The sequence below is a fragment of the Lissotriton vulgaris genome, chromosome 2_1, assembly GCF_964263255.1.
Source record: "Lissotriton vulgaris chromosome 2_1, aLisVul1.2, whole genome shotgun sequence".
Classification (NCBI taxonomy): Eukaryota; Metazoa; Chordata; class Amphibia; order Caudata; family Salamandridae; genus Lissotriton; species Lissotriton vulgaris.
This window is the reverse complement of record NC_141687.1, coordinates 578,771,055-578,796,377: the sequence shown is the minus strand read 5'-3', so window position 1 is coordinate 578,796,377 and position 25,323 is coordinate 578,771,055. Positions and strand designations below refer to the sequence as shown.

The window sequence follows — 25,323 nt, the reverse complement described above, 5'->3', positions numbered from 1 at the left end:
GGCTTTAAAAGCCAAGAAAGCGGAGATAAAATGTTCTGTAGTAGGGGATCTCTGTGTATAGTCATAATCTAGTGAATAGTCCCGCCCATGTGCGTGGACCCCGGCAATCAAAAATAATCTCTTAAATTGTCAAAATCATGCAGAAACTGCAAAGACACTTAAGAGAGAATTTAAAGACAAATAATGCAGCCTATATCCACAGGCTACACTGTCCAGTACTTCAACTAGAAATTCCACCAAATAACACCACACATAATACAGCCAGCCCAGTTTCTACCATAGAGAAACTTGCCTCCACCATCAAAAAAACTCTGGAATGATAGAGAGGAAGGCATGGACAGACAAGCCCCATAGGCTGCCATTATGTGGCTTAAATAGGATACTGTGCCTTCAAGAGAGCCTTCTAGAACGTTCTCCCAGTATCTCAGAATGCATAGCAGGTCCCTCTACTTTCAGTTCTTTTTTCCGGCTCCTGCTTACAGGACCCTGGCATTGAGCTCTCCCTTGTTTCAAGGGTTTATTGGATATTTTGGCACTTTTGTGTTCTAAAAGTGTTTCAGTTTACTTTCTTGGTGTTCTCTTTCTCTTTTGTGTGCTGTTTCAGGCGTTTTAGGGCTCTAAAATGCCTGGCCTTTTTGATAAGTGTCCAGCATGTGGGAGGAAGAAGGCCAAGAGTGATCCCCATGATGTCTGCATCGTCTGCCTCCCTGAAGATCATGTCCCTGAGGACTGTGTCATCTGCCAGCAGTTTACTGCTCGGACTCTGAGGGACAGGATGAAGATCAGGCTTTCTGGCCTTGAGGAGAGGCGTCTGCAGGCTGCAGGTGGGTCTAGGCAGGCTGGGAAGGTTCCCTCTGCCTCTGCTGAGGCCTCTGGGGGGCTCCCCAGAGGCAGGAAGTCCAGCAAACGGTCCCGGTCTCCGTCGACGTCGATTGCATCGACGACGACGTCGAGAGGGATGACGGCGGTGTGCTCCCCTTCTCCCCGGGGCTCCGGGTCGAGACGGCATGACGGCTCGACGTCGAAGATCATGGAGAAGTCGCTGTCGAAGCCACCGTCGACGTCATCGTCTTCGTCGACGTCAAGGTCTCCCTATCGACGCCGAAGGCGAAGTGACAAGCATCGACGCTCGCCGTCGAGGCGACACTGTCGATCGCCGTCGAGGCACCGGTCGACGTCGAGGGGCTCCTCGACGTCGAGAGCATCAAGACGGAGACGGCGACGCTCGTCGTCGAAGACGGAACGCTCGACGTCGCGGAGGCGGCGTACGACGGCACGGAGGAAGAGGTCGACGTCGAGGGGTCGGCGTTCGACGTCGAGAAAGAGAGGCTCGACGTCAAGCAGAAAAAGGTCGGCGTCTGGGAGTCATTCAGCCTCTCCAAAACGGCGTAAGAGGGATTCTAGTCCCAGAAGTCACGCTTCTTCCAGTGGAGGACGAAAGAGGAAGCGTTCACCTGCTGAAGGGGCTGGATCTCAGCCCCCTTCGCCTAAGGGGTCACCGGGCTCGGTGTACTCAGAGGTGTACACGCCATCTCAGCCTCGGTCGCCAACTCCTCCTCCTGTTCCTAAAGAGGATCCTCCACCCAAACCTCCACTTCCTTCAGGCGACCCACCACCACCTCCTGTCCCTCCGCATGGGCCCGCACCGCAGCCGAAGGTTCCTCTTCCGAGGTCCACTTCGCTGCCGTCTTTGCCTGTACCTCCTAAGGGGACCCCAAAACCGAAACCCCGAGAGGAGCCAAGGAAGACCCCGCCACGGAAACCGGTGGAGCGGCCACGGGCTGGCAGGTCTCGCTCTCGCTCTGGGAGAAGGGAGAGATCGCGACAAAGATCGTCCACGAGGTCGAGACGCCACCATAGGAGGCGCGAATCTCGCTCCCGCACAAGGTCCTCTGGTACCAGGGACTATTCTCCTACCTTGTCGGAGTCACCGGACACGAGGGTGTCCCCGATTGAAGACCTGGTGGCGTTCCATGACGTCCTTTTAAGGGGCGCTGCGAAGTTGGGCATATCCTTGACGGTGCCTACTCCTAAAACTTCCGTAATTTTTGAGACATTGCATCAAAAACACCTATCTCGTCCTCACCTGCCTCTGGTGCCGGGCCTGGAGGAACCGGCTATAGCCCTTTTTCTCACCCCTGCAGTGACGAAGGCGGCTCCATCGAGGTTGCTGAAGAAGTACCGGGCTCCCGATTCGGATCCGGCCTTTCTGAGAACGGAACCCCCTCCGGACTCTGTAATTGTGACAGCGGCCCGCAAACAACATGCCACCACCCCGGTTCCCCCGGATAAGGAGTCCAGATGGATGGATTCGGCGGGGAGGAAAGTCTGTGGAACTTCCGCTACCTCCATGAAAGCTGCGAGTGCCACGGCGCTGTTGGGCCGATACGACCGCGCCCTCTGGGACTCCCTCGAGCGATTTGAAGAGCACTTACCTCGCGAGAAGCGTGAGGACTTCCAGGAAGTGCTGAATGAAGGGATGCTGGTGGCGAACCAGATTATCAGCGCTGCAGCGGACTCTTCCCTGTTGGCTGCTCATGGGTTTTGCCATGGAGTCAACCAACGACGCCACGCATGGCTCCGGCTTACGTCCCTGAAACCGGACGCACAGCAGAGGGTGGCCAACCTACCATTCTCCGGCGAGACCCTCTTCGGGAAGCATGCGGACGATGAGATGGCCCGCATGAAGGCGGAGGCCGAGACGCTCACGGCTGTGGGCCTGGAGAAGCCTAAAGAGACCAAGAAGACGTACCGCCCTTTCCAACGGCGGTTCGGTGGGCAAGGCCGAGGACGTGGCCAGGCTACGGGACAGTCGCAACATCAACAACAGTTCCGTAAGCCGTTCCAGAAGCGCCAGAAGGGCAGGGGAGGCCAGCAGTTGGCTCCGGCGCCCAAGGGCCAGGCTGGGTCTAGGCCCCAGGAACCTACTTCCCCCGGATCTGTTACCCACTCCGGTAGGGGGAAGCATTCAATTTTTTCTGGCAGAGTGGAGAAAAATAGCTCAGGACAAGTGGGTGCTGAATATTGTTTGCAATGGATACAGTCTTCGGTTCACCAGCCCTCCTCCAGCAATTCCACCGGTCAGCTCGCAGTTTCAGCTGCGCGAGCTTCAGGCGGAAGCGGATATCCTGTTGAGGAAAAGGGCGATAGAAGACGTACCTCTGTCCCAGAGAGGAAGAGGTCTGTACTCCCGGTTCTTTCTGGTTCGCAAGAAGGACAAGAACTCTAATGTGCTAACACTACATGTGTTAGCACATTAAACCCTGACCTATGTATTGGCTTTACCAATGTTTGTTTGTTATTCTTGTTATTCTTGTTCTGCGGTGATTATATGCTGTCAACTGAAACTCATGTCCCAGACCTGCTAATTTCAAAGGCTTTTTTCTCTCGTTATACTTTATTAATTGAAGTGCATTTTAATGAAAGAACGTAATGAGTTGTGATCGGTATCATATGGTTTAATGAAAACAAACGTGGAGAGGTTTAAATATTCTTTTTGGGTTTTCTTTTTAATGTGCTTGCTTGATCAGCATCTGAAATACCTATTGAAATTGTGAATTTCAGTCAGTGCCTGTCAAGAGAAGAGGAATAGCACACACCTCTGATGGCGGATTCTGGGTCATTCAACTCTCTGCTCACAGTGCATGGTTACATTCCTCCTTTTACAGATATGTATCTTACAAGGTCCCGGCTGCAAACCCTTATGGCTGGCAACATGCAATCCTTTTTTTAACCACGTTTATTATCTATTCTTTTTTTCCTTGATTGGGTGCGGACCATATAGAATTATGTATGATCAGCTATCAATAAGTTTAATATTTTTTAAAGAGTTTACTTTAGCATTAATATGTCCCTCGTGTTTTTTTTGCAGAGCGAAGTTATTTTTCAACAACCAGCTGTTCCTAATGGCCCCTTGGGTCAAACGTTTGTATTTCTCATTTGGCCCATCTTAGCTCACTGCTCAACCCGGTGAAAACCAATCGGGAAAACAAACAATCTTTTCTGTGGCAAACCCTCACTTAAGATCATGGAAAAATAGGCTGCTGTAAATATTGCACGTTTAATGGCTGTGGGTGTCTGGGAGGTTAAATATGGGTTGGGTTTAAAACCAGGTGATTTCAGTGTTTACGGACAAGTGGCTTAGTTACTGCCACCAGCACGTGCCTATTTCAATGAGGGCGACAGGCTCTGTTATTGTTAATGGTCTGGGAAGTAAACTTTCAGCGGACTTCCCACTCGACACTCACATTGTTGTCAATGTATGGCGGGACTTTAAATAATTAAAAGACCACCACCACATCCACCACCACATCCACCACCGCATCCACCACCGCATCCACCACCGCATCCACCACCGCATCCACCACATCCACATTCACCACCACATTCACCACAACATCCACCACCACCACCACATCCACCATCACCACCACCACATCCACCACAACATCCACCACAACATCCACAACATCCACCACCACATCCACCACCGCATCCACCACCGCATCCACCACCGCATCCACCACATCCACATTCACCACCACATTCACCACAACATCCACCACCACCACCACACCCACCATCACCACCACCACATCCACCACAACATCCACCACAACATCCACAACATCCACCACCACATCCACCACTGCATCCACCACCGCATCCGCCACCACATAGCTCTAACTTTTGCAAAGCCGAGACCGTTGCATTGTAAATGCTTGTTTCAAAATTGGGATTATAAATCTTTTCCTTTGAACATTATAAAAACTGCAAAAGAAAAGTATATGTAGGTCACTCTGTGTTGATGTCCCATCACAGGGGCATAAAGTCAGAACGCTTTGAGAATATACATTGTTAAGTTAACCCAACATCAAGGGTATATGGTTGAATCGAAATCTCACTAGAATGAACTTGTGCTGGGGATTAGAGACTTAAGCCAGATAGGAGTGTACAATCTGGGTAGTGGGAGGGGACCTTAAATAAAGCTTCATTAGATTTATTGCTATTAGTCTCCTATCTTTCATTCACCATTTTCTGTAGGAAGATGGATTTAATCCTAGCCTTGGAGATCATTGCGCAGCTGGGTAGGTTCTCAAATAGTCCTACTAGACCAAGCTCCTTTAAGGTACTCATAACATACTGTAACCATGTTATCTTATGTGCAGAATCCATCTTGAGGCAGTCTCTCAGTATAATCGAATTCAAATTCACCGTCCCCCTGCACCATATAGAATAGCACAATAAAATCAGTGCAATGTGGACGATGTCCGATAAATATGTGGTGTCTAGTTCTGCATGACAGTTATAATTTGAGTAGGGCTAACAACCTTTTAAGGAAACTATGGGGCATATTATCAAGGGATTTATCTCCGCTTTTTTGGCTTTAAAAGCCAAGAAAGCGGAGATAAAATGTTCTGTAGTAGGGGATCTCTGTGTATAGTCATAATCTAGTGAATAGTCCCGCCCATGTGCGTGGACCCCGGCAATCAAAAATAATCTCTTAAATTGTCAAAATCATGCAGAAACTGCAAAGACACTTAAGAGAGAATTTAAAGACAAATAATGCAGCCTATATCCACAGGCTACACTGTCCAGTACTTCAACTAGAAATTCCACCAAATAACACCACACATAATACAGCCAGCCCAGTTTCTACCATAGAGAAACTTGCCTCCACCATCAAAAAAACTCTGGAATGATAGAGAGGAAGGCATGGACAGACAAGCCCCATAGGCTGCCATTATGTGGCTTAAATAGGATACTGTGCCTTCAAGAGAGCCTTCTAGAACGTTCTCCCAGTATCTCAGAATGCATAGCAGGTCCCTCTACTTTCAGTTCTTTTTTCCGGCTCCTGCTTACAGGACCCTGGCATTGAGCTCTCCCTTGTTTCAAGGGTTTATTGGATATTTTGGCACTTTTGTGTTCTAAAAGTGTTTCAGTTTACTTTCTTGGTGTTCTCTTTCTCTTTTGTGTGCTGTTTCAGGCGTTTTAGGGCTCTAAAATGCCTGGCCTTTTTGATAAGTGTCCAGCATGTGGGAGGAAGAAGGCCAAGAGTGATCCCCATGATGTCTGCATCGTCTGCCTCCCTGAAGATCATGTCCCTGAGGACTGTGTCATCTGCCAGCAGTTTACTGCTCGGACTCTGAGGGACAGGATGAAGATCAGGCTTTCTGGCCTTGAGGAGAGGCGTCTGCAGGCTGCAGGTGGGTCTAGGCAGGCTGGGAAGGTTCCCTCTGCCTCTGCTGAGGCCTCTGGGGGGCTCCCCAGAGGCAGGAAGTCCAGCAAACGGTCCCGGTCTCCGTCGACGTCGATTGCATCGACGACGACGTCGAGAGGGATGACGGCGGTGTGCTCCCCTTCTCCCCGGGGCTCCGGGTCGAGACGGCATGACGGCTCGACGTCGAAGATCATGGAGAAGTCGCTGTCGAAGCCACCGTCGACGTCATCGTCTTCGTCGACGTCAAGGTCTCCCTATCGACGCCGAAGGCGAAGTGACAAGCATCGACGCTCGCCGTCGAGGCGACACTGTCGATCGCCGTCGAGGCACCGGTCGACGTCGAGGGGCTCCTCGACGTCGAGAGCATCAAGACGGAGACGGCGACGCTCGTCGTCGAAGACGGAACGCTCGACGTCGCGGAGGCGGCGTACGACGGCACGGAGGAAGAGGTCGACGTCGAGGGGTCGGCGTTCGACGTCGAGAAAGAGAGGCTCGACGTCAAGCAGAAAAAGGTCGGCGTCTGGGAGTCATTCAGCCTCTCCAAAACGGCGTAAGAGGGATTCTAGTCCCAGAAGTCACGCTTCTTCCAGTGGAGGACGAAAGAGGAAGCGTTCACCTGCTGAAGGGGCTGGATCTCAGCCCCCTTCGCCTAAGGGGTCACCGGGCTCGGTGTACTCAGAGGTGTACACGCCATCTCAGCCTCGGTCGCCAACTCCTCCTCCTGTTCCTAAAGAGGATCCTCCACCCAAACCTCCACTTCCTTCAGGCGACCCACCACCACCTCCTGTCCCTCCGCATGGGCCCGCACCGCAGCCGAAGGTTCCTCTTCCGAGGTCCACTTCGCTGCCGTCTTTGCCTGTACCTCCTAAGGGGACCCCAAAACCGAAACCCCGAGAGGAGCCAAGGAAGACCCCGCCACGGAAACCGGTGGAGCGGCCACGGGCTGGCAGGTCTCGCTCTCGCTCTGGGAGAAGGGAGAGATCGCGACAAAGATCGTCCACGAGGTCGAGACGCCACCATAGGAGGCGCGAATCTCGCTCCCGCACAAGGTCCTCTGGTACCAGGGACTATTCTCCTACCTTGTCGGAGTCACCGGACACGAGGGTGTCCCCGATTGAAGACCTGGTTGCGTTCCATGACGTCCTTTTAAGGGGCGCTGCGAAGTTGGGCATATCCTTGACGGTGCCTACTCCTAAAACTTCCGTAATTTTTGAGACATTGCATCAAAAACACCTATCTCGTCCTCACCTGCCTCTGGTGCCGGGCCTGGAGGAACCGGCTATAGCCCTTTTTCTCACCCCTGCAGTGACGAAGGCGGCTCCATCGAGGTTGCTGAAGAAGTACCGGGCTCCCGATTCGGATCCGGCCTTTCTGAGAACGGAACCCCCTCCGGACTCTGTAATTGTGACAGCGGCCCGCAAACAACATGCCACCACCCCGGTTCCCCCGGATAAGGAGTCCAGATGGATGGATTCGGCGGGGAGGAAAGTCTGTGGAACTTCCGCTACCTCCATGAAAGCTGCGAGTGCCACGGCGCTGTTGGGCCGATACGACCGCGCCCTCTGGGACTCCCTCGAGCGATTTGAAGAGCACTTACCTCGCGAGAAGCGTGAGGACTTCCAGGAAGTGCTGAATGAAGGGATGCTGGTGGCGAACCAGATTATCAGCGCTGCAGCGGACTCTTCCCTGTTGGCTGCTCATGGGTTTTGCCATGGAGTCAACCAACGACGCCACGCATGGCTCCGGCTTACGTCCCTGAAACCGGACGCACAGCAGAGGGTGGCCAACCTACCATTCTCCGGCGAGACCCTCTTCGGGAAGCATGCGGACGATGAGATGGCCCGCATGAAGGCGGAGGCCGAGACGCTCACGGCTGTGGGCCTGGAGAAGCCTAAAGAGACCAAGAAGACGTACCGCCCTTTCCAACGGCGGTTCGGTGGGCAAGGCCGAGGACGTGGCCAGGCTACGGGACAGTCGCAACATCAACAACAGTTCCGTAAGCCGTTCCAGAAGCGCCAGAAGGGCAGGGGAGGCCAGCAGTTGGCTCCGGCGCCCAAGGGCCAGGCTGGGTCTAGGCCCCAGGAACCTACTTCCCCCGGATCTGTTACCCACTCCGGTAGGGGGAAGCATTCAATTTTTTCTGGCAGAGTGGAGAAAAATAGCTCAGGACAAGTGGGTGCTGAATATTGTTTGCAATGGATACAGTCTTCGGTTCACCAGCCCTCCTCCAGCAATTCCACCGGTCAGCTCGCAGTTTCAGCTGCGCGAGCTTCAGGCGGAAGCGGATATCCTGTTGAGGAAAAGGGCGATAGAAGACGTACCTCTGTCCCAGAGAGGAAGAGGTCTGTACTCCCGGTTCTTTCTGGTTCGCAAGAAGGACAAGAACGAGTTCAGGCCCATTCTGGACTTGCGACAGGCAAACAAATGGATTCGCAGGCAAAAGTTTCGCATGCTGTCGTTGCATCAGATTTATCCTCAGCTGCAACAGGGAGACTGGCTATGTGCTATAGACCTACAGGATGCTTACTTCCATGTGCCCATTGCACACAAACACAGGAAGTTCCTGCGGTTCCAAGTCGGCACCAATCACTATCAATACACAGTACTCCCATTCGGACTGAAGTCTGCGCCGAGAACATTCTCGAAGTGCATCGCGGTGGTAGCAGCACACCTGAGGAAGAACAAGGTGTTTGTCTACCCGTACCTGGACGATTGGTTGATCAAGGCATCCTCCTTCTCGGAAGAGCGAGCACACTTCCAGAAGACGTGCGTTCTCTTGAACAACTGATCAACTGATCCTCTCTCTCACCAATGACCCCAGCACCGCCAAAACTAACCTACACGAAGGAATGAAAGAAGTTGCCGAATGGATGAAACAAAGCCGTCTGAAACTGAACTCAGACAAAACAGAAGTCCTCATCTTTGGTACATCCCCCTCTGCATGGGACGACTCCTGGTGGCCGGAAGCCCTCGGAAAAGCACCCATCCCGACAGACCACGCACGGAACCTAGGCGTCATCCTGGATTCTTCACTCTCAATGAACAGACAAGTCAGCGCCGTATCCTCTTCCTGCTTCAACATTCTTCGCATGCTCAGAAAAACATTTCGCTGGATCCCCTCCGATACAAGGAAAACAGTCACCCACGCTCTGGTCACGAGCCGACTGGACTACAGAAACACCCTCTACGCGGGTACTACCGCAAAACTCCAGAAGAAACTCCAACGAATCCAAAACGCCTCAGCCAGGCTCATATTAGACCTCCCACGCAACGAACACATCTCTGGTCACCTTAAAGACATCCACTGGCTACCCGTCAATAAGAGGATCACTTTCCGACTGCTTACCCACGCACACAAATCACTCTACGACATCGGACCAGACTGCCTCAACTCACGACTGTCCTTCTACACCCCCTCCCGCCAACTACGTTCTTCCAACCAAGCCCTCGCCACTGTACCTCGCATCAACAAGACCACCATGGGAGGCAGATCCTTTTCATACCTGGCTGCTAAAACATGGAACTCACTCCCCGCTTACCTTCGCCTTACCCAGAACCACCTAGCGTTCAGAAAGCAACTTAAAACGTGGATATTTGACAAGTAATCCTCCTCCCCTTCCTAAGCGCCTTGAAACCCTCTGGGTATGTAGTGCGCTATACAAATCCTATGACTTGACTTGACTTGACTTGGCTGCGCATCAACATGGCCAAGTCTGTCCCGACTCCGGTCCAATGCATACAGTACTTGGGAGCCTCCATCAATACGCTGTCAGCAAGCGTGTTTCCTTCGGAAGAGCAACGATTATCTCTCCTTCGGAAGGCTCAGGCTCTTATGACAACTCCATCTACAACAGTGAGGACGGTGTCTTCTCTACTGGGATCGATGGCCTCTTCTATCTTCCTGACGCCACACGCACGGCTGCACATGAGACCGCTGCAGGAGTGCTTGGAGGACCAGTGGGATCAGAGGAAAGGATCTTGGGACGACAAGATTCGACTGTCGCTGCATGCTCTTCAGTCTCTGAAGTGGTGGTGTTCGGCGGAGAATCTCCTCAGAGGAGTTCCCTTTCACAAGGACATTCCCACGCAGACTGTCGTGACGGATGCTTCTCTCCTGGGATGGGGAGCGCACTCCGGGACTCTACTGATTCAAGGAACGTGGTCGCCGATGGAGGCCACGTATCACATCAATTTCCTGGAACTCAGAGCTGTTCACTTGGCACTGAAGGCCTTCCTTCCGTCCTTCCAGACCAACTCTCTGCTTGTACAGACGGACAATACTACCACGATGTACTACCTCAACAAGCAGGGGGGCTCGAGATCACGCACTCTGTCACAGGAGGCGCAGGCGATCTGGCACTGGCTCCTAGCCAGAGGATTGATGATAACAGCTACCCATCTGCCAGGTGTGCAGAATGTTCAGGCAGACGCACTGAGCAGGCTGGTTCAGGAAAACCACGAATGGGTCATAAACGACAAAGTACTAGGAGAAGTCTTCGCACGGTGGGGAACTCCAGACGTAGATTTGTTCGCCACCGCCGAAAACAGCAAGTGCAGAGACTTCGCCTCCAGGTACTTCCAGCAAGGGACGCTGGGGAATGCGTTATGGATAGACTGGACAAACAGCTTTCTGTACGCCTTTCCTCCCATTCCCCTGATTCCGGCGGTGCTCATCAAGCTGGCCCGGTCCAGGGCTCGGATGATACTCATTGCCCCGGAGTGGCCCAGGCAGTGGTGGTTCACGGACCTACTTCACCTGTCTCTCCTTCCTCACATTCGGTTGCCGTGCAGGCCGGACCTTCTCACGAAGTTCGGGGGACGGAAGTTACACCCCAACCTCTCATCTTTGAGTTTGGCGGCATGGCTCCTGAGATAGTGCAATATGGCCATCTGAATCTGCCCGATGATTGCATGGACATACTGAAGGAGTCTAAGAGACCTTCCACTCGGACTTCATATGCTTACAAGTGGAAGAGGTTTTGTATCTGGTGCCAGTCTAAGAACCATGATCCTACGACCTGTAAGGAAGATGTCATCCTTCCTTACCTTCTACATTTGGCGCAGTCTGGCCTTAATGTTCATTCCATTAAGGTTCATCTTGCTGCATTGACTGCCTACAGGAAATGCCCTTCACAGACTTCCTTTTTCCAGATCCCTGTGATCAAAGATTTTCTAGAAGGATTGAAGAAAGTATTCCCTCCTGTCAGGCTTCCTTCGCCTTCATGGGAATTGAATGTGGTGCTGTCCAGATTGATGAAGGAGCCTTTTGAACCTATTCATAAGGCTTTGTTGCAGCACCTGTCCTGGAAGGCGGCGTTCCTCGTGGCCATTACATCGGCCCGCAGGGTGAGTGAAATTCAGGCGTTGTGTTGTACTGAACCTTATACTGTGTTTCATGCTGCTATGGTTGTAATGCGTACGCACCCTACATTTCTTCCCAAGGTTATTTCTGATTTTCATGTCAACCAGACCATACCTTTGCCTACGTTTTTTTCAGAACCCTTCATCCCCAGCTGAGAGGTCTCTCCATTCCCTGGATGTTAGGAGGGTGTTGAAATTTTATCTGGATAAAACCAAAGATATTCATAGGTCTGACCAGTTGTTCATCAATTACGGATCGGTCAGGACGGGTCTTGCGACCTCTAAGCAGTCCATCTCTAGGTGGATTGTGTCCTGCATACAATTATGTTACCAAAAGGCTAATAAGACCTTAGGAGGTAAGCCTAAGGCTCATTCCACCAGGGGCAAAGCTGCCACGACGGCTCTGCTCCGTAACGTGCCGATTGCTGAAATCTGCAAGGCAGCCACTTGGAAGTCGGTTCATACCTTTGCTAAGCATTACTGTCTGGACACTGATGCCAGAGCAGATGCTCAGGTGAGGCAGGCTTCGCTGCGGAACTTGTTCGCACAGTAGTGGCGTTATTTTCTTTCTCCACCGCCGCTTTATTGTGGGGATGGGCTTGCCATTCTATTCACTAGATTATGACTATACACAGAGATCCCCTACTACCGAAGGAGTAGTTTCTGTCCTGTAACTCCAGTTCTGTAGTAGGGGTATCTCTGTTATAGTCATAAGCGCCCGCCCTCCTCCCCGGTGGAGATACGTATTCATGTACGTAATGCTACAGGTCTGGCGTGCTACGCCTATCAAAAAGAACTGAAAGTAGAGGGACCTGCTATGCATTCTGGGATACTGGGAGAAAGTTCTAGAAGGCTCTCTTAAAGGCACAGTATCCTATTTAAGCCACATAATGGCAGCCTATGGGGCTTGTCTGTCCATGCCTTCCTCTCTATCATTCCACAGTTTTTTTGATGGTGGAGGCAAGTTTCTCTATGGTAGAAACTGGGCTGGCTGTATTATGTGTGGTGTTATTTGGTGGAATTTCTAGTTGAAGTACTGGACAGTGTAGCCTGTGGATATAGGCTGCATTTTTTGTCTTTAAATTCTCTCTTAAGTGTCTTTGCAGTTTCTGCATGATTTTGACAACTTAAGAGATTATTTTTGATTGCCGGGGTCCACGCACATGGGCGGGACTATTCACTAGATTATGACTATAACAGAGATACCCCTACTACAGAACTGGAGTTACAGGACAGAAACTACTCCATCTCCCTATTACCTAGCTGTCGCTAACACCAGTTAGCGACAGCTAGTAGGAGTTAGCGACCATCTTGGGCTGCTTTGCATGTCAGAAAAATGTATCACTAATGACATGCAAAGTGGGCGTGCCAAGATGTCAGCGACTGGAAACTGTAGCTAACATCGCTATCTCCTAATACCAACTTTTTGGAGATATTTGCGCTAAGCGTAAATATCTTCAAAAGCTAACACCTGCCCAGGAGCAGTTCTTAGCCATGTTATCCAATGAGAGGTGGATAACATGGCTAAAAGCATTAGCTCAGTAAAGCCTGAATATCGCTGATTTTTCAGCGATATTCATGCATTGTTGCCGATTTTTATCGCATTTGCGATAAACCTTGGTAATACCAAGGTTTGTCTGCGATAAAAATCGCTGCAGCTTGGCGATAATTTTTTCTCGCTAACCAAGCAATAGCGATAATAATCGCTATTGCTTGGTAATATGCCCCTATATTCCTTATGTTGAAGGGGTTCGTTTATCCAAAGCCCCAAATTCCAACCCCATATATTGGTACAGAAATTGCTTTTGCCACGTATACATCCGAAATCTCTGGGATGGTTTTCGTACCCAGCCTTTTGACAAATGAAAAGATGTACGCTATCCTTTCTCTGAGAGATATTCTCTACTAGCGAGCATATTCTTCCAAGTGTGTTATCTATCAAAAGGTATGCCTTAATAGGAGAATGTGTCCACTACCTCCATGCTTATTGAATCTGCTCAGAAAGTTGAAAGTTGCTTGGGGCAATCACCTGCCACTAGAACATAAAATGTTGCCTCACTAACCCTCTGATCATGTAGTGTACGCCTTAATTTGTTTCTGCAAAGCCCTCCCCTTTCTTGCTAGGCGGACCACGTCATCTTCATATAGGAGTATGGCCAAGAAAGTGGAGTTAAAATGAGGAACATCTTTTGTGACTCCTAACAATGCTACCTCCCTCCATTAGTATATAAGGAATATAGGAAAGGGGCCAAAACACAGCCTGCCTGAATCCGCAGAGATCTGGAAGGGCCTAGTGCACTCTCCATCTTCCTATGACTCACATAATACTCCGCCCCGGGCTGGATTTCCTGGAGGACCTGCAACTCTCTCGCCTGCCGACACCGTGACCTGGACAACTTATTTTTTGCCCATCTGGCATCATCAGAAGAACAACATGGCGCCAGATCCATAAAGTTGGTTACATTGTGCCAGTTTCATATGACATCTATATCCTCTCACAAACCTGCATATCAAACATATTCAGAATAAGTTAGCTTCAACAAACCACCCCCCCCACAGCATGGCATCAAAACCCCATACTCATCTAATGATGACCTTCAAAAGAAGAGCCACCTCATGACAAGCAATGGACAACCATGAACCAGACCAGAATAAAATAAGCAGTAAAGTCCTGCCTCACACACACCTATACTTGCCCATAATGCTCTCCAGAGATTCATGATAAAACGTATTTGGCCCAGTAACCAGTACTAATCGTCACTAAACAATGCATTGGTCATATTTTCCCTACAGAAACATAAAGAAACAGAACGATATACAAAAATACCAATAAATAGAAATGCCATGATTCTGGTAAATGAGAACCCCAGAATTATAGAGAGTGATTAGATAGCGGTACTGTTATGTTCGCTGATGACATAACAGTAGCTTTTCTCGAATAGAAGAATTTTCGCCGGGGATCTTAGTGTTACTGATTCTTGCTATCCCCACTTGGTCATTGCACCATTCATATGCACAATCTTTTGTACTATTCTGGTCTTTTCATAATAACACTCTATTCTGAGATTCCATCCTCTGTACGAGCCCCTCTTTCTCTTCCTTCCTAATATCAAAGGATGCTGCAGAGCACAAGAGGATGAAGGCAGTATCAATGTTTGCTTGCGTCTTCAATGTCCCACAAACCAAGAAGAGGCCTTGGCTTAGTATCAGAACTAACATATCACACACAATTGCTGTGGCCCTGAGAGAGGTGGTACTCCACTGTTCACAGTTCTGCTCAACTTCTCTTATAAAGGAATGGCTGAGCAGACAGCAGGCAGCAAAGGTTGACGAACTCCCAACCCATACAAAGATGGAGGTCATAAACGGATTCACCTGAACTCACGGATGAAAGAGTGGCAAGAGTGAAGAAGGGGCTACGGCATCAGTTGTGCGGTCAGCCTATATTCAATCCTAATCCATGCCCTGGACATATAATCTCTGTGTACAGAACAAAGATTAGTAAAACACAGGGCTAGCTTCCACACATACAACTGTGCTTTGAACCCATCAGGGGACGTTGTAGAAGGAACCACAGAACAACATGCCCTCTAGTGTCCAACACATTTGACCCATGCTATCTGGAGAGCTTAAGTGTTGATAAGAGCAATTGAAAACACCTTGTATGATCTTGAATGCAGACTTGTTCTCTAGCCAAAGTATTCTTGAGTATACACCCCCACTCCTCCACATAAAAGCAGCGACATACTGATGCCCAGGAATCTATTGGTGCTTAGGGTCAATGTCACAAGAAGGAAGGGCTGGGCCGAGGGATGGAGGAGGAAAATCTAAGAAAGAAAAAAGGGAAGACTAAGAAATGGGACAGGGTCGAGTGAGGGACCAAAAGGTCAGTAGGAAATGTAAATGGTGGTAAAACAAAAGAATTGCAAATTTATTTATTCATTAATGAAGGAACAGATTAAAATACAGCAAAAGATGTGCAACCTTTTAATGAGTCATAATATCAGTCTGAAACGTGCATACACTGAGATAGGTTTTATGCTGGAAAGGTAATTTCAAAATAGCGACAAGGGGACATAGTGTATAAAGACATTTCTCGAGCAGGAGCGATTCCAGGGAGTGCTTAAAAAGTTTGACTGAGTTAAGCATTTTAATGGAATCTGTGAAAGAGTTCCATACTCTAGGCTCATGTCCTGAGATGTACCTAGCAGTGGCGACTCTTATCTTGATTCTTTGGATCCATAAGTGATAGTTTAGTTTGCTTTTAACCACGCCAGACCACCAGGAGAAGCTCAGTTTCTGTAAAAAGATATTTGGAATATTAAAGTGTAACACCTTGTATGTTAAACAGGATAAGGCTGTGAGGGGATAAGACTGTGTCCGTGAGCCGCACAGGCCTTGTGACTAGAGACACAGTGTCCCCAGAAAACGTGCCAGGGGTTAACCCCATCAATTAGTGTGCAATAAACTCATATTATTGTCTCCAGTTGTCTTGTCTGCTGTCTGTCCTCTGTCTGCCACCTGCATGCTGACAGGTAGGAGCTCTTCAGTGTTGGCATTCAGCGCCGGGTCGAATGGATGCAACTTCCTGTAAAAGGTGATGTCTGCTTATTATGATCATGTGGAGTTTATACAGAGAAGAGGGTATCACCCTGCACGTCTGCAATGTGAGGAGGAATGGAACAGTGTTTGTCGGGTGTGTACCCTTGCAGATAGATTGTGTAGAAGTGTGGCACTACATTTTGTGTCTCTGATGGGGCAGTGGGCTGCCAGTAGTCTTTTCTGTTTGTTTTGACATTCATGTCATTAAGGAAAGGAATATTTATTGCTGGCATTTAATATTTGTTGCTAATATTACCCCAACATAAGTACACACAGTTATAAGCATTATATGCAGAGTGTGGCACTCCGCTAACTGCAGCAAGCATTGGCTGTTGTAACGCTTATGGATGCTGTGTCTACCCTGCGTCAAGGGAGGAAGTAAAGAAAAGCTGTTGAAATGAATAAATACTGTAGAAATGGAAAGAGTACAAAAGGTACTGAAGAAAGAATCATGTCTAAAGTTTGTTGTATTAGCAAGAACCTCTTGGCGAATTTCAAATCTGGTCTTGGACAAAGTGTTATGTCTCATAGATGTAAATGTAAATGTACAAATGTAAATGTACAGGAATTTATATAGCGCAAATCACCGAGCGGTTTCTAAGCGCTTGCTTAGGGAACCTGTCCTGGTATTCCCCTGTGAGATAACCCTGGCAGGGTATCTGCAAGGTGAAAGCCAGGTATCCCGCCGCGAGTAGCCGTTGTGGAGATTAAGCAAGCTATTGCCCAGAGTCGCAGAGTGTGAACCCGTGAATTGAGTAGGCACCGGAGCGAGAATTATCAAGTCCATGGACATTTTAGGACTCAAGACCCCACCGAGCCGGGAATTGAACCCTGGTCCCGGGCTGACCTCTGCTTCCAGGTCTGCTTCCTCTAACCAGTGAGCCACACTTCTCCACAAATGTAAAAGTCGACGGACCCTGCTCGAATGTAAAGAGCACATTGTGAGGGAAGCAACAACGCACATTATGTCAATAGTGAGAATAGCAACAGCGAGTGTGAATTTAAAGCACTGAAGTGTTGCCAAATGACCCACTTTTGCACATAAATATTGGATGGATGAATTTAAATGTATTTGCACTCTGGATCCCTGTACCATTATTGTTAAAAGTTGTGAGGGGGCTTTGTATGTGATGTTGTAAATACATGACATGGCATGGAGGATGTTGTGGAACTTTGTGGGCTTTTCTCTGAATATCTGCCTCACTTTAAGGCCACACAGGAAAAGAAAATGAACCTCGTCCCGCATTTAGACTTAATACCCCTTTGCATGCTAAAGCAATCTGAATGGGCTGCAAGATTGTATGTTTAGGGATGAATTAAACACTATAGATATAGACATATTGGAACAGACCAGTGTAGGAAGAGACAAGTAGATCGACACACACATAAATGAATATCCCAAAAGACAGACATAAACATATCTGTAAAAAGGCAGGCACATAGAAACACAAAAACCAAAACATACTAACAACGGCATTCACACTGACAAACACATATATAGAAAGTGTCATAGTTAGACACACAAACCTCAACATACACAACAATACATTACACTGTTTGCAAAACAAACAGCCATACATACATCAATTCAGATTAACAACAGACACACACACACAGACCTCAATAATTTAAGACACAGACATAGAACCTCAAATACTAGACAAATACACAGACAGCCTCTGTATAAGATGTACAGATACATTATCCAAAAAGGCAGATAGACATACCTATTATGGCATTGCTAATGGGCACATTACACTTTGCTGGGCGGTTAGTACCTCCTTTAAAAGACTGTACCATTCTCCAGATTATGAACCAGTGTAGAGAAGATGCTCTCATCAGTATCTTTCACACAAAGTGTCCAGTAATAGATATGAAATCAGTGATAGAGTAACTCAACATTCACTCTGTGTTCCCCACTACTTATTGCAATTTCTACCTGATGAAAATGCAGAATTGAGCCGTATTACCCTTTACAAATGCTGCTTACTTGAAGATTGTAATGTTTATGAAATGAATTCTGTGGCAGGTGTCATTGCTCAGGAGGTGAAGGAGATTCTTCCAGAAGCGGTTAAGGACACTGGCGACGTAGTCTTTGCAAACGGCAAAACCATTGAGAACTTCCTAGTGGTGAATAAGGTGAGAAACTGTGTCAGATGTATCTAAAGTCATCACATGACTCTGGAGGAGTGGGGGTGAAGTGTACAGCTGCTCCAGGACCTCACATCGACTATGTAAAAAGATATCTCCTTTCCACCCAATTAGTTTGATTTAGTCTTACATATATTCCTGAGGTTGGAGACTCTCATCCCAAGTTTTTTCATGTCCTACTTGTTGAACAGACATTCTAGCTATATATCTCAGGATAGCCTAAGTCATTCCTACTGTCCAAGACGAGGTTTAGTCTTCTGTCGTCTAGGTTAGTTTAGCCTTACTTAGTCTTAATTCTACTTCTCATGGTGGAGATCCTGAGAATGGGTTTCTTCTGACCTGCATGGGGTTCCAGTATAGTTTTGGACTGCTGTTATTCAGGTCAACTGGTGTTAGTTATAATTCTTCTCTGTCCTCTGGATTAGTTTAGCTTTATCATGGTTCTCTGGTATCTCCCTGGTTAGACTCCCTGAGTCCTTGTAATAAGGTACCACCCCTCCCCATCCCACCCCAATTTATTCCTTTTCTTTTTATTCCAATTCAATTAATTTTACTATTTCCTCCAAGTTGGATCAAATGAGACATGACTCTCCTTTAGGCTTTATTGTATTGTACCATGGTTTAGATCACTCCTATCCTCCATGTCTGAGTGTAGCCCATTTCTGATTTGTCCTTGGCATAACCTTAGCTTAGTCTTGGTTCTCTGTTGCCTCCAAAAGAATTCAGTTAATTCTGGATAGTTTTTTATCCTTTATAGTGGTTCGGCATAATAATGAAACCATCTTGCCCTCCTTGGTACCATCAATTTAACTATTTACTATTTTCTGAGAAGGAACAATTGTTGTTTTATTTACAAGAAGAGTTTTAGTATCAGCAAGTGTTTGGCTGATGAGATCCAAGGGGACTTGCTGGTGCTGTTACTTGCCCTCTGAAACTTCAGATATGACTATATTGGCATAGATAGTTTATAGATCTTTAACCTAATGGGAATTAAAATAACTTTCCTAATACCAGAGTGAGTAGGATACCCCTACACCTAACTACAGGAGAGCAGAGGCCACATAGATTCAGATGTTTGCATCACAGTAAATTAAAATGTTATCTCCTTCAGTACAGAACAGCCTGTTTTTCTGTCTTCAGTGGTGCCTTAAACTGGAGACTTGATCTTTCTCTGTTCTCTGCTTGTGGTGGATAGGAGCGTATATTCATGGAGAATGTAGGAGCTGTCAAGGAGCTCTGTAAATTGACTGACAACCTAGAGACACGGATCGATGAACTTGAGCGTTGGAGTCGAAAACTTGCCAAATTGAAGAGGCTGGACAGCATGAAGTCCACTGTCAGGTAGTGATACCCCACCATCTCTCCTGTTTTACCCTCAGCCTAACCACTGACTCATTCTGACCACACTAATCCCATCCTCGTGCATGGCAGAGGGAACTATGCATCTCACGTTTTACCTGCTCATTGTCGATGCTGACTTCATTAACACAAGAACATTGTCATCTACTAAAATACCATCCACAGCCATAGGGCAACAACTCAGCCATCCTCCGCCAAGGTCCCTGCCTTTGGAAGTCACCCAACCAACATCCAAACACTCTCATCCCTGCTATATTGCAAAAGCATATCTCATCTCAACCAACTTTCACCTTGCTCCACACATCCTCTTCCTTGTCCTTCCAGATTCTCTTCATATCAAATTTCTCCATATCCTAAGATCTACTCAGCCTAAGTCCCAGAGATTCCATAACTCCTTGCAGATCCAGCTTGCACCTTTGCATTTTACTGCACCTGAGCTGCCTCAGGCTACTGAAGCCCTGCCTCAACGAAGTTGTGCCCTCGTGCCACCCTTCTTATCGATACGCTCCATTCCAGATCCTGCTCACTTCACTTTTTACTCTTTTCTCAGCCAAACAGGAAGCCAGTTCAGCCGTGCAGGAAGTGTGCCATTCAAAAAAAGGCCTTCCAAGGTTATTGGCAAGGTGAGACTTCTTTCAATATTGTTTCTTTCTGCAGAGGATATATTGTTAAGGCAACACATCATGATGACTACGGAAAGCAGGTTGAGGGAACGGGGAATGAAAGGTAAAGAAACAGAGTTAAGATGGACAGGAGTATGAACAGTTAATAAGTTTATTGGTGGGTGTGAAAAGCTTTTAGAGGAATACTATTCATTGATTGTGTGCACCGGCTGCCCTCTCCAAAAAATAATAAAATAAATAAAGGATGTAAATTAGTGGGATCCAATGTTTTTGAGCACTTTTTACCTTTTAAGGTTGATGTCATATAAATAATATGCATTTGTTTCTGTAGATACACATGCTCTACATACTCCTGTAATCTAGTGTTGAAGGTTTTTTTGTCTGCCTAGCAGTGTCTTGAGTCACAAGGTATATAGTGACTCCTTCCTTGCTGGCTATAACCATGGGCGCGACTCCATGTTAGGTTGTTCTTTCGCAATTGAGTTTGAATGTGCATAGCCGAGGCTCTGAGTTCAACACAGTTCTATGCTTTAGTTCGGGTTCAACCGGTCTATTTTGACTTTGATACCTGGATTAAACGACCTTCATTGCCTTTCCACCAGCCGATATCTTATAGAGACAGATCGACAGCGATTCCTGCACTACAGGGCCTCAGGCTCTTCCAGGGGCCATGTATCCTTCAAATTCAACAGCTTTCAATGTACTCTCTGTGGAAAATGTACTCAGGGCAATAGAAAGAATGTCCTTTGAAAACTGTCCTCAGTGTCATGCCAGGTGTGTAATCTTTGCCTATCTCCTGACCACGATGCCTTTCTCATACACAGAACTAAAATACACGTACAAAACCCTTTCCATTGTTGGAATATGTGTTCACTGGAAGCTGCATACACAGTTTGTAGACAGACCCTTAAAAGCATCTCCTAGCAGCAGACATACCATGCTTAGCATATTACGCTTTTGACTGGCTGTCTAGCAGCTTATGGTAATCATACTGTACGATGGGGTACATGTATTTGCCTCTAAAACTGATTGTGTTAGAAAACATTAGGGACACCAAAATAGCATAGTTGATGGGAGTTGTACCCTTGTAACACCCTTTCTGTGAGAGATGGTAAACATGCAGACTGGCATCCGATCCTAAACAGTATTCTAAATCTCATCAAATGTACCAACAAGCTGAACAGCAACAACAGCTGCATTCAAGCAGCCTCAGCAGTGCTCAAGAGCAATTTCCATGGTAACACATGGTGAATGGTAAATGAATGGCAAGGGAAAGCTACCTTTGCCTCAGAAGAATGACTAAGCACATGTTTACCCTGATTACCCAAAACCTATCGGGTATACAGTCTATTGCCCAAACCAATGGATCCCAACGACCTCAGATCAATGGGTGCTTTCCACAGTACAAAGAGGGCATTTCAGAGAATTTCGCCCAATACCACTATAGCGTCCTCCAGGAAGACACAGACCAAAGAAAGCTCTACGACTGTTAAATAAGTCATTGCCCTACTGCAGAAGGGGGCTTTCACTGGGGTGCCAGCTGCAGAAAAATGACCATATGTGTGTCAGGATACTTCCTTATTGCCAAAAATGATGGGACATGAAGACGGATTCTATATTCATGCCTCCTCAACAGCTACATGCTCCACATTGTATTTCAAAATGGCAATCCAGGAAGTCATCCTTCTATTGTGAACGGCAGACTACAAGACAACATTAGATGCAAAGGATGATTGAGTCATTGTACCAATGGACCCAACTCACTGGAAATGCTTTCAATTTGCAGTAATGACACACATTGGCAATTACAAGTACTCCCATTCAGCATCAGATCAGCCCTGATAGCGCTCACAATGCGTGTGTCACTGGTAGCAGGACATCTGCACAACCACAAGATACGTGTCTACCCGTACTTGAAAGATTGACTGGTAAAGGAGATAATTCAACAGAAAACTCAAAACCACACTCCACAAATTATTAAGTTACTTTACAGATTGTTGTTCACATTCAACATGCGGAAGTCAAAATTGAAACTACGTCATATCAAGAATTTGTCTCTGGGCCTTATTTAATTTGTTGTCAGGAAAAGCGTGATGGTGTTTTTACAAAGGGATTCCCTTTACGAGGTGTAACATCCTCTGACAGAGAGGAAGGTAGTAAAAGTAATGTTAATGATGGCTTCTTGAATTGCTCTGATTCCAAATGCACATCTATTAATAGGCCTGTTACAAAAATACCTTAAGAAAGGTCAAGGCAACCTGGGCCTGTGAGGATCTAATATGGTGCGAAAAGAGGACATCCCACACTTCAGGAGTGGAAGACACAGATGGACAGAACCACACTCATAAGTGGCCATCACTACAGATGCATCTCATACAGGTGTTGAGGGGGACAGATGCCAGGCTTGACAATTTAGAACAAGTAATCTCAGCGATATGCCAAATTGTACATCAGCGTACTGGATAAAAAGGCAGTTCAGTTGACTCTGCAAGAATTCAATAAAAGCAATACAACAAATGCCACTGATTTGTACGAACAACATAGGCATCATCTGTTAAATGGAGAGGCACTCATTTCCCTCAGCTATCATTAATGGCACAGGCAATTTGTCATTGGGCTCAATGTCATCACATTTATCAATTGATAGAACACCTGCAGGGGTGGACAGTCACTTTGCAGATTTCCTGAGCAGGAGTCACCAGGAGAATCACCTAATGGTCGATCAATACAAATGTTGGAAGACAGTTAGTGCCCTTCGGGCATTGTACATTAATGAGCTTTTTTTGTAGGTGCACAGAACTGGGTAGAAAAATGTACATTTGATACTTGTATAGCGCACTACTCACCCGCAAGGGTCTCAAGGCGCTTGTACGAACACCGCTGTGGAACCCATCCGGGCTTTCCCTGTGAGGCATCCACTCCTGGGCACCCCCAAGGTGGAGGCCAGGCATCCTTAGCGTTGTGGGGGCCGTTGTGGAGATTAAGCAAGCTATTGCCCAGAGTTGCAGAGTGGGACTCCATGATTGGAATAGGCACCGAGGCGAAAATTATCAGGTCCGTGGAATTTTGAGCCCAAGACCCGCCGAGGTGGGGAATTGAACCCTGGTCCCGGGCTAGACCTCTGCATCAGGGTCTGCCGCTCTAACCATTGAGCCACACGCTCATCTGCTTTCTCTATCAAAACATATGTCTCCTTTTCATAATATCCATTCCATTAAGTTGCCAACATTTCTACCAAATCACAAACTCTTTCAGAAAGATCTTTATAGACATAATTTTAGACAAGCTCTTAAGGGCTATGTTGCACCCATACATCTAGAAAAAACAAATTAAAAGGTAGGGATTGCTTGGTTGATTGTTAAATGTATTTAGATGTGTACCATCTGCCACACTTTGCCTGTAAGAAGAAAGCCACGATTTCCTTTCTTATGAATAAACCGTTTGCTTACATTTGCAAAGCTGCCTCTTAGAAGTCTGTTTGCACATTCATGAACACCATTTTGTTGACATTTAGTTAAGCAAGAAGCCCAGGCTGGGCAACCAGTTAAGACACTCTATATTATTAATTCCGCTACTTTCTATAATAAGGGAGAAAGGGGGTTCAGCTATTTAGTCTATGCGTAGCATGTAATCTAAAACAGCACATGCTGCAAACCGAAATGTTATCTATAACAATTGGTTCGAGCGTGTAGTATTAAAGAAACATGTTATCCACCTGTCTCCACATATGCAGTAATGTAGTCTAACTCTTTAAAGCTAGTTATAAAGAAACTTATGATTAACTCAGCTACAAAGACTCACTTATAGGCAGGTAAAAATAGAAACATTTTAAAAGGAGCGTGTGTCCTATACAATAGGGGCCTTATTCATAGAGGTAAATGTATGCTTTGTGTAAGTTTACTACATTTTGGTATTCACAAACTATGTATGAATTTTTTTTTGTATTTTTTAAACTCTTTTTATTGTAATCCACATTAAGAAAGGCATATTGCTTCCAGATGATACTGGTACATCATTAAAAATCCCAGCATTATACATTTCCAGTACATTATTATAGCATTATACAGTACACCAAGATCGTGTCCAACACTCCATCCATCCCACACCTCTTCCCCCCTAAAGGTCTTCTTCCAAACCCTCATCCACCCGATCTTGCGGTGCTTCACAGATATTGCCCCTGAACGCATTCCATGCCCCCTAAATCTTGTTCCATTTCCTGGGGCAACCACGATTAACAAACACCATTCTTTCTGTTATCATTGCCGTATCCATGTCCGTGCACCATGCGGTTAGCTTTGGTACCTCCGGCGCCCCCCATTTCTGTGCAGTATTACGCTTTGCAACTATTAACGCAAGGGTAGCCCAATCCTGCATAGGGTGAGTAAGGTCATTCAGCTCCCTTACATTTATGTATGAATTTTTACGACTTCAGACTCTCTATTTGTGTAGAGTTCACTGCCCTGACTGCAGAGTCTCTAGGTAGGAGAACTCAGCACATATCTGTATAGGGAGCGCGGACATGGCATGCAGTTTGTTAATGCCAAAAAGTAGTTAACTTACACAAAAGTGTTAGTTTACTTTTGTAAATCAGACTGTGTGGGTTTCTGGAACATGATCAACAGTGATTCAATGGGTACTCGTAACCGAAAAAAATACATTGAAGAAAAACAAAGTGCACCATTCCGAACCCAACTCTAGCTGGCAGTAGGATATACACCATTTAATCTACATCACTTCCAACTTCGAACTGATTGTAAAAGATAATACCTGGTTACTTACCAGTAATCTTCATTACTCTGAGTCCAGGTCTTCCCATTACATTCCTTACACATGAGCAGTTTGCCTGCTCCACAGTACCTATCACCTAGCTGAGGTCAAAATAAGTACCTCCAGTATGGTGCTGCCAACCCAGTATGCATTAAGGGGGAAGAATGTCACTAGGACAGCCTGAGAATACCAAAGAAACTCATAGAAAGAAAAAATAATCATCATAAGCAGAAACCTGGG

General features: G+C 47.0%; 1 protein-coding gene across 4 annotated transcripts in view; it reads left to right on the top strand.

Annotated features, from left to right (window-relative positions):
- The window catches only part of MYRF (myelin regulatory factor), a 464,514-nt gene that overhangs the window by 340,438 nt on the left and 98,753 nt on the right, over positions 1–25,323 (top strand). For all 4 annotated transcript variants that reach the window (XM_086955588.1, XM_086955587.1, XM_086955590.1 and 1 more), the window contains 3 exons: positions 18,213–18,322; positions 19,530–19,675; positions 20,244–20,316. In XM_086955588.1, the coding sequence (XP_086811714.1) occupies positions 18,213–18,322; positions 19,530–19,675; positions 20,244–20,316 (329 nt within the window). The remainder of the gene's footprint in view (positions 1–18,212; positions 18,323–19,529; positions 19,676–20,243; positions 20,317–25,323) is intronic.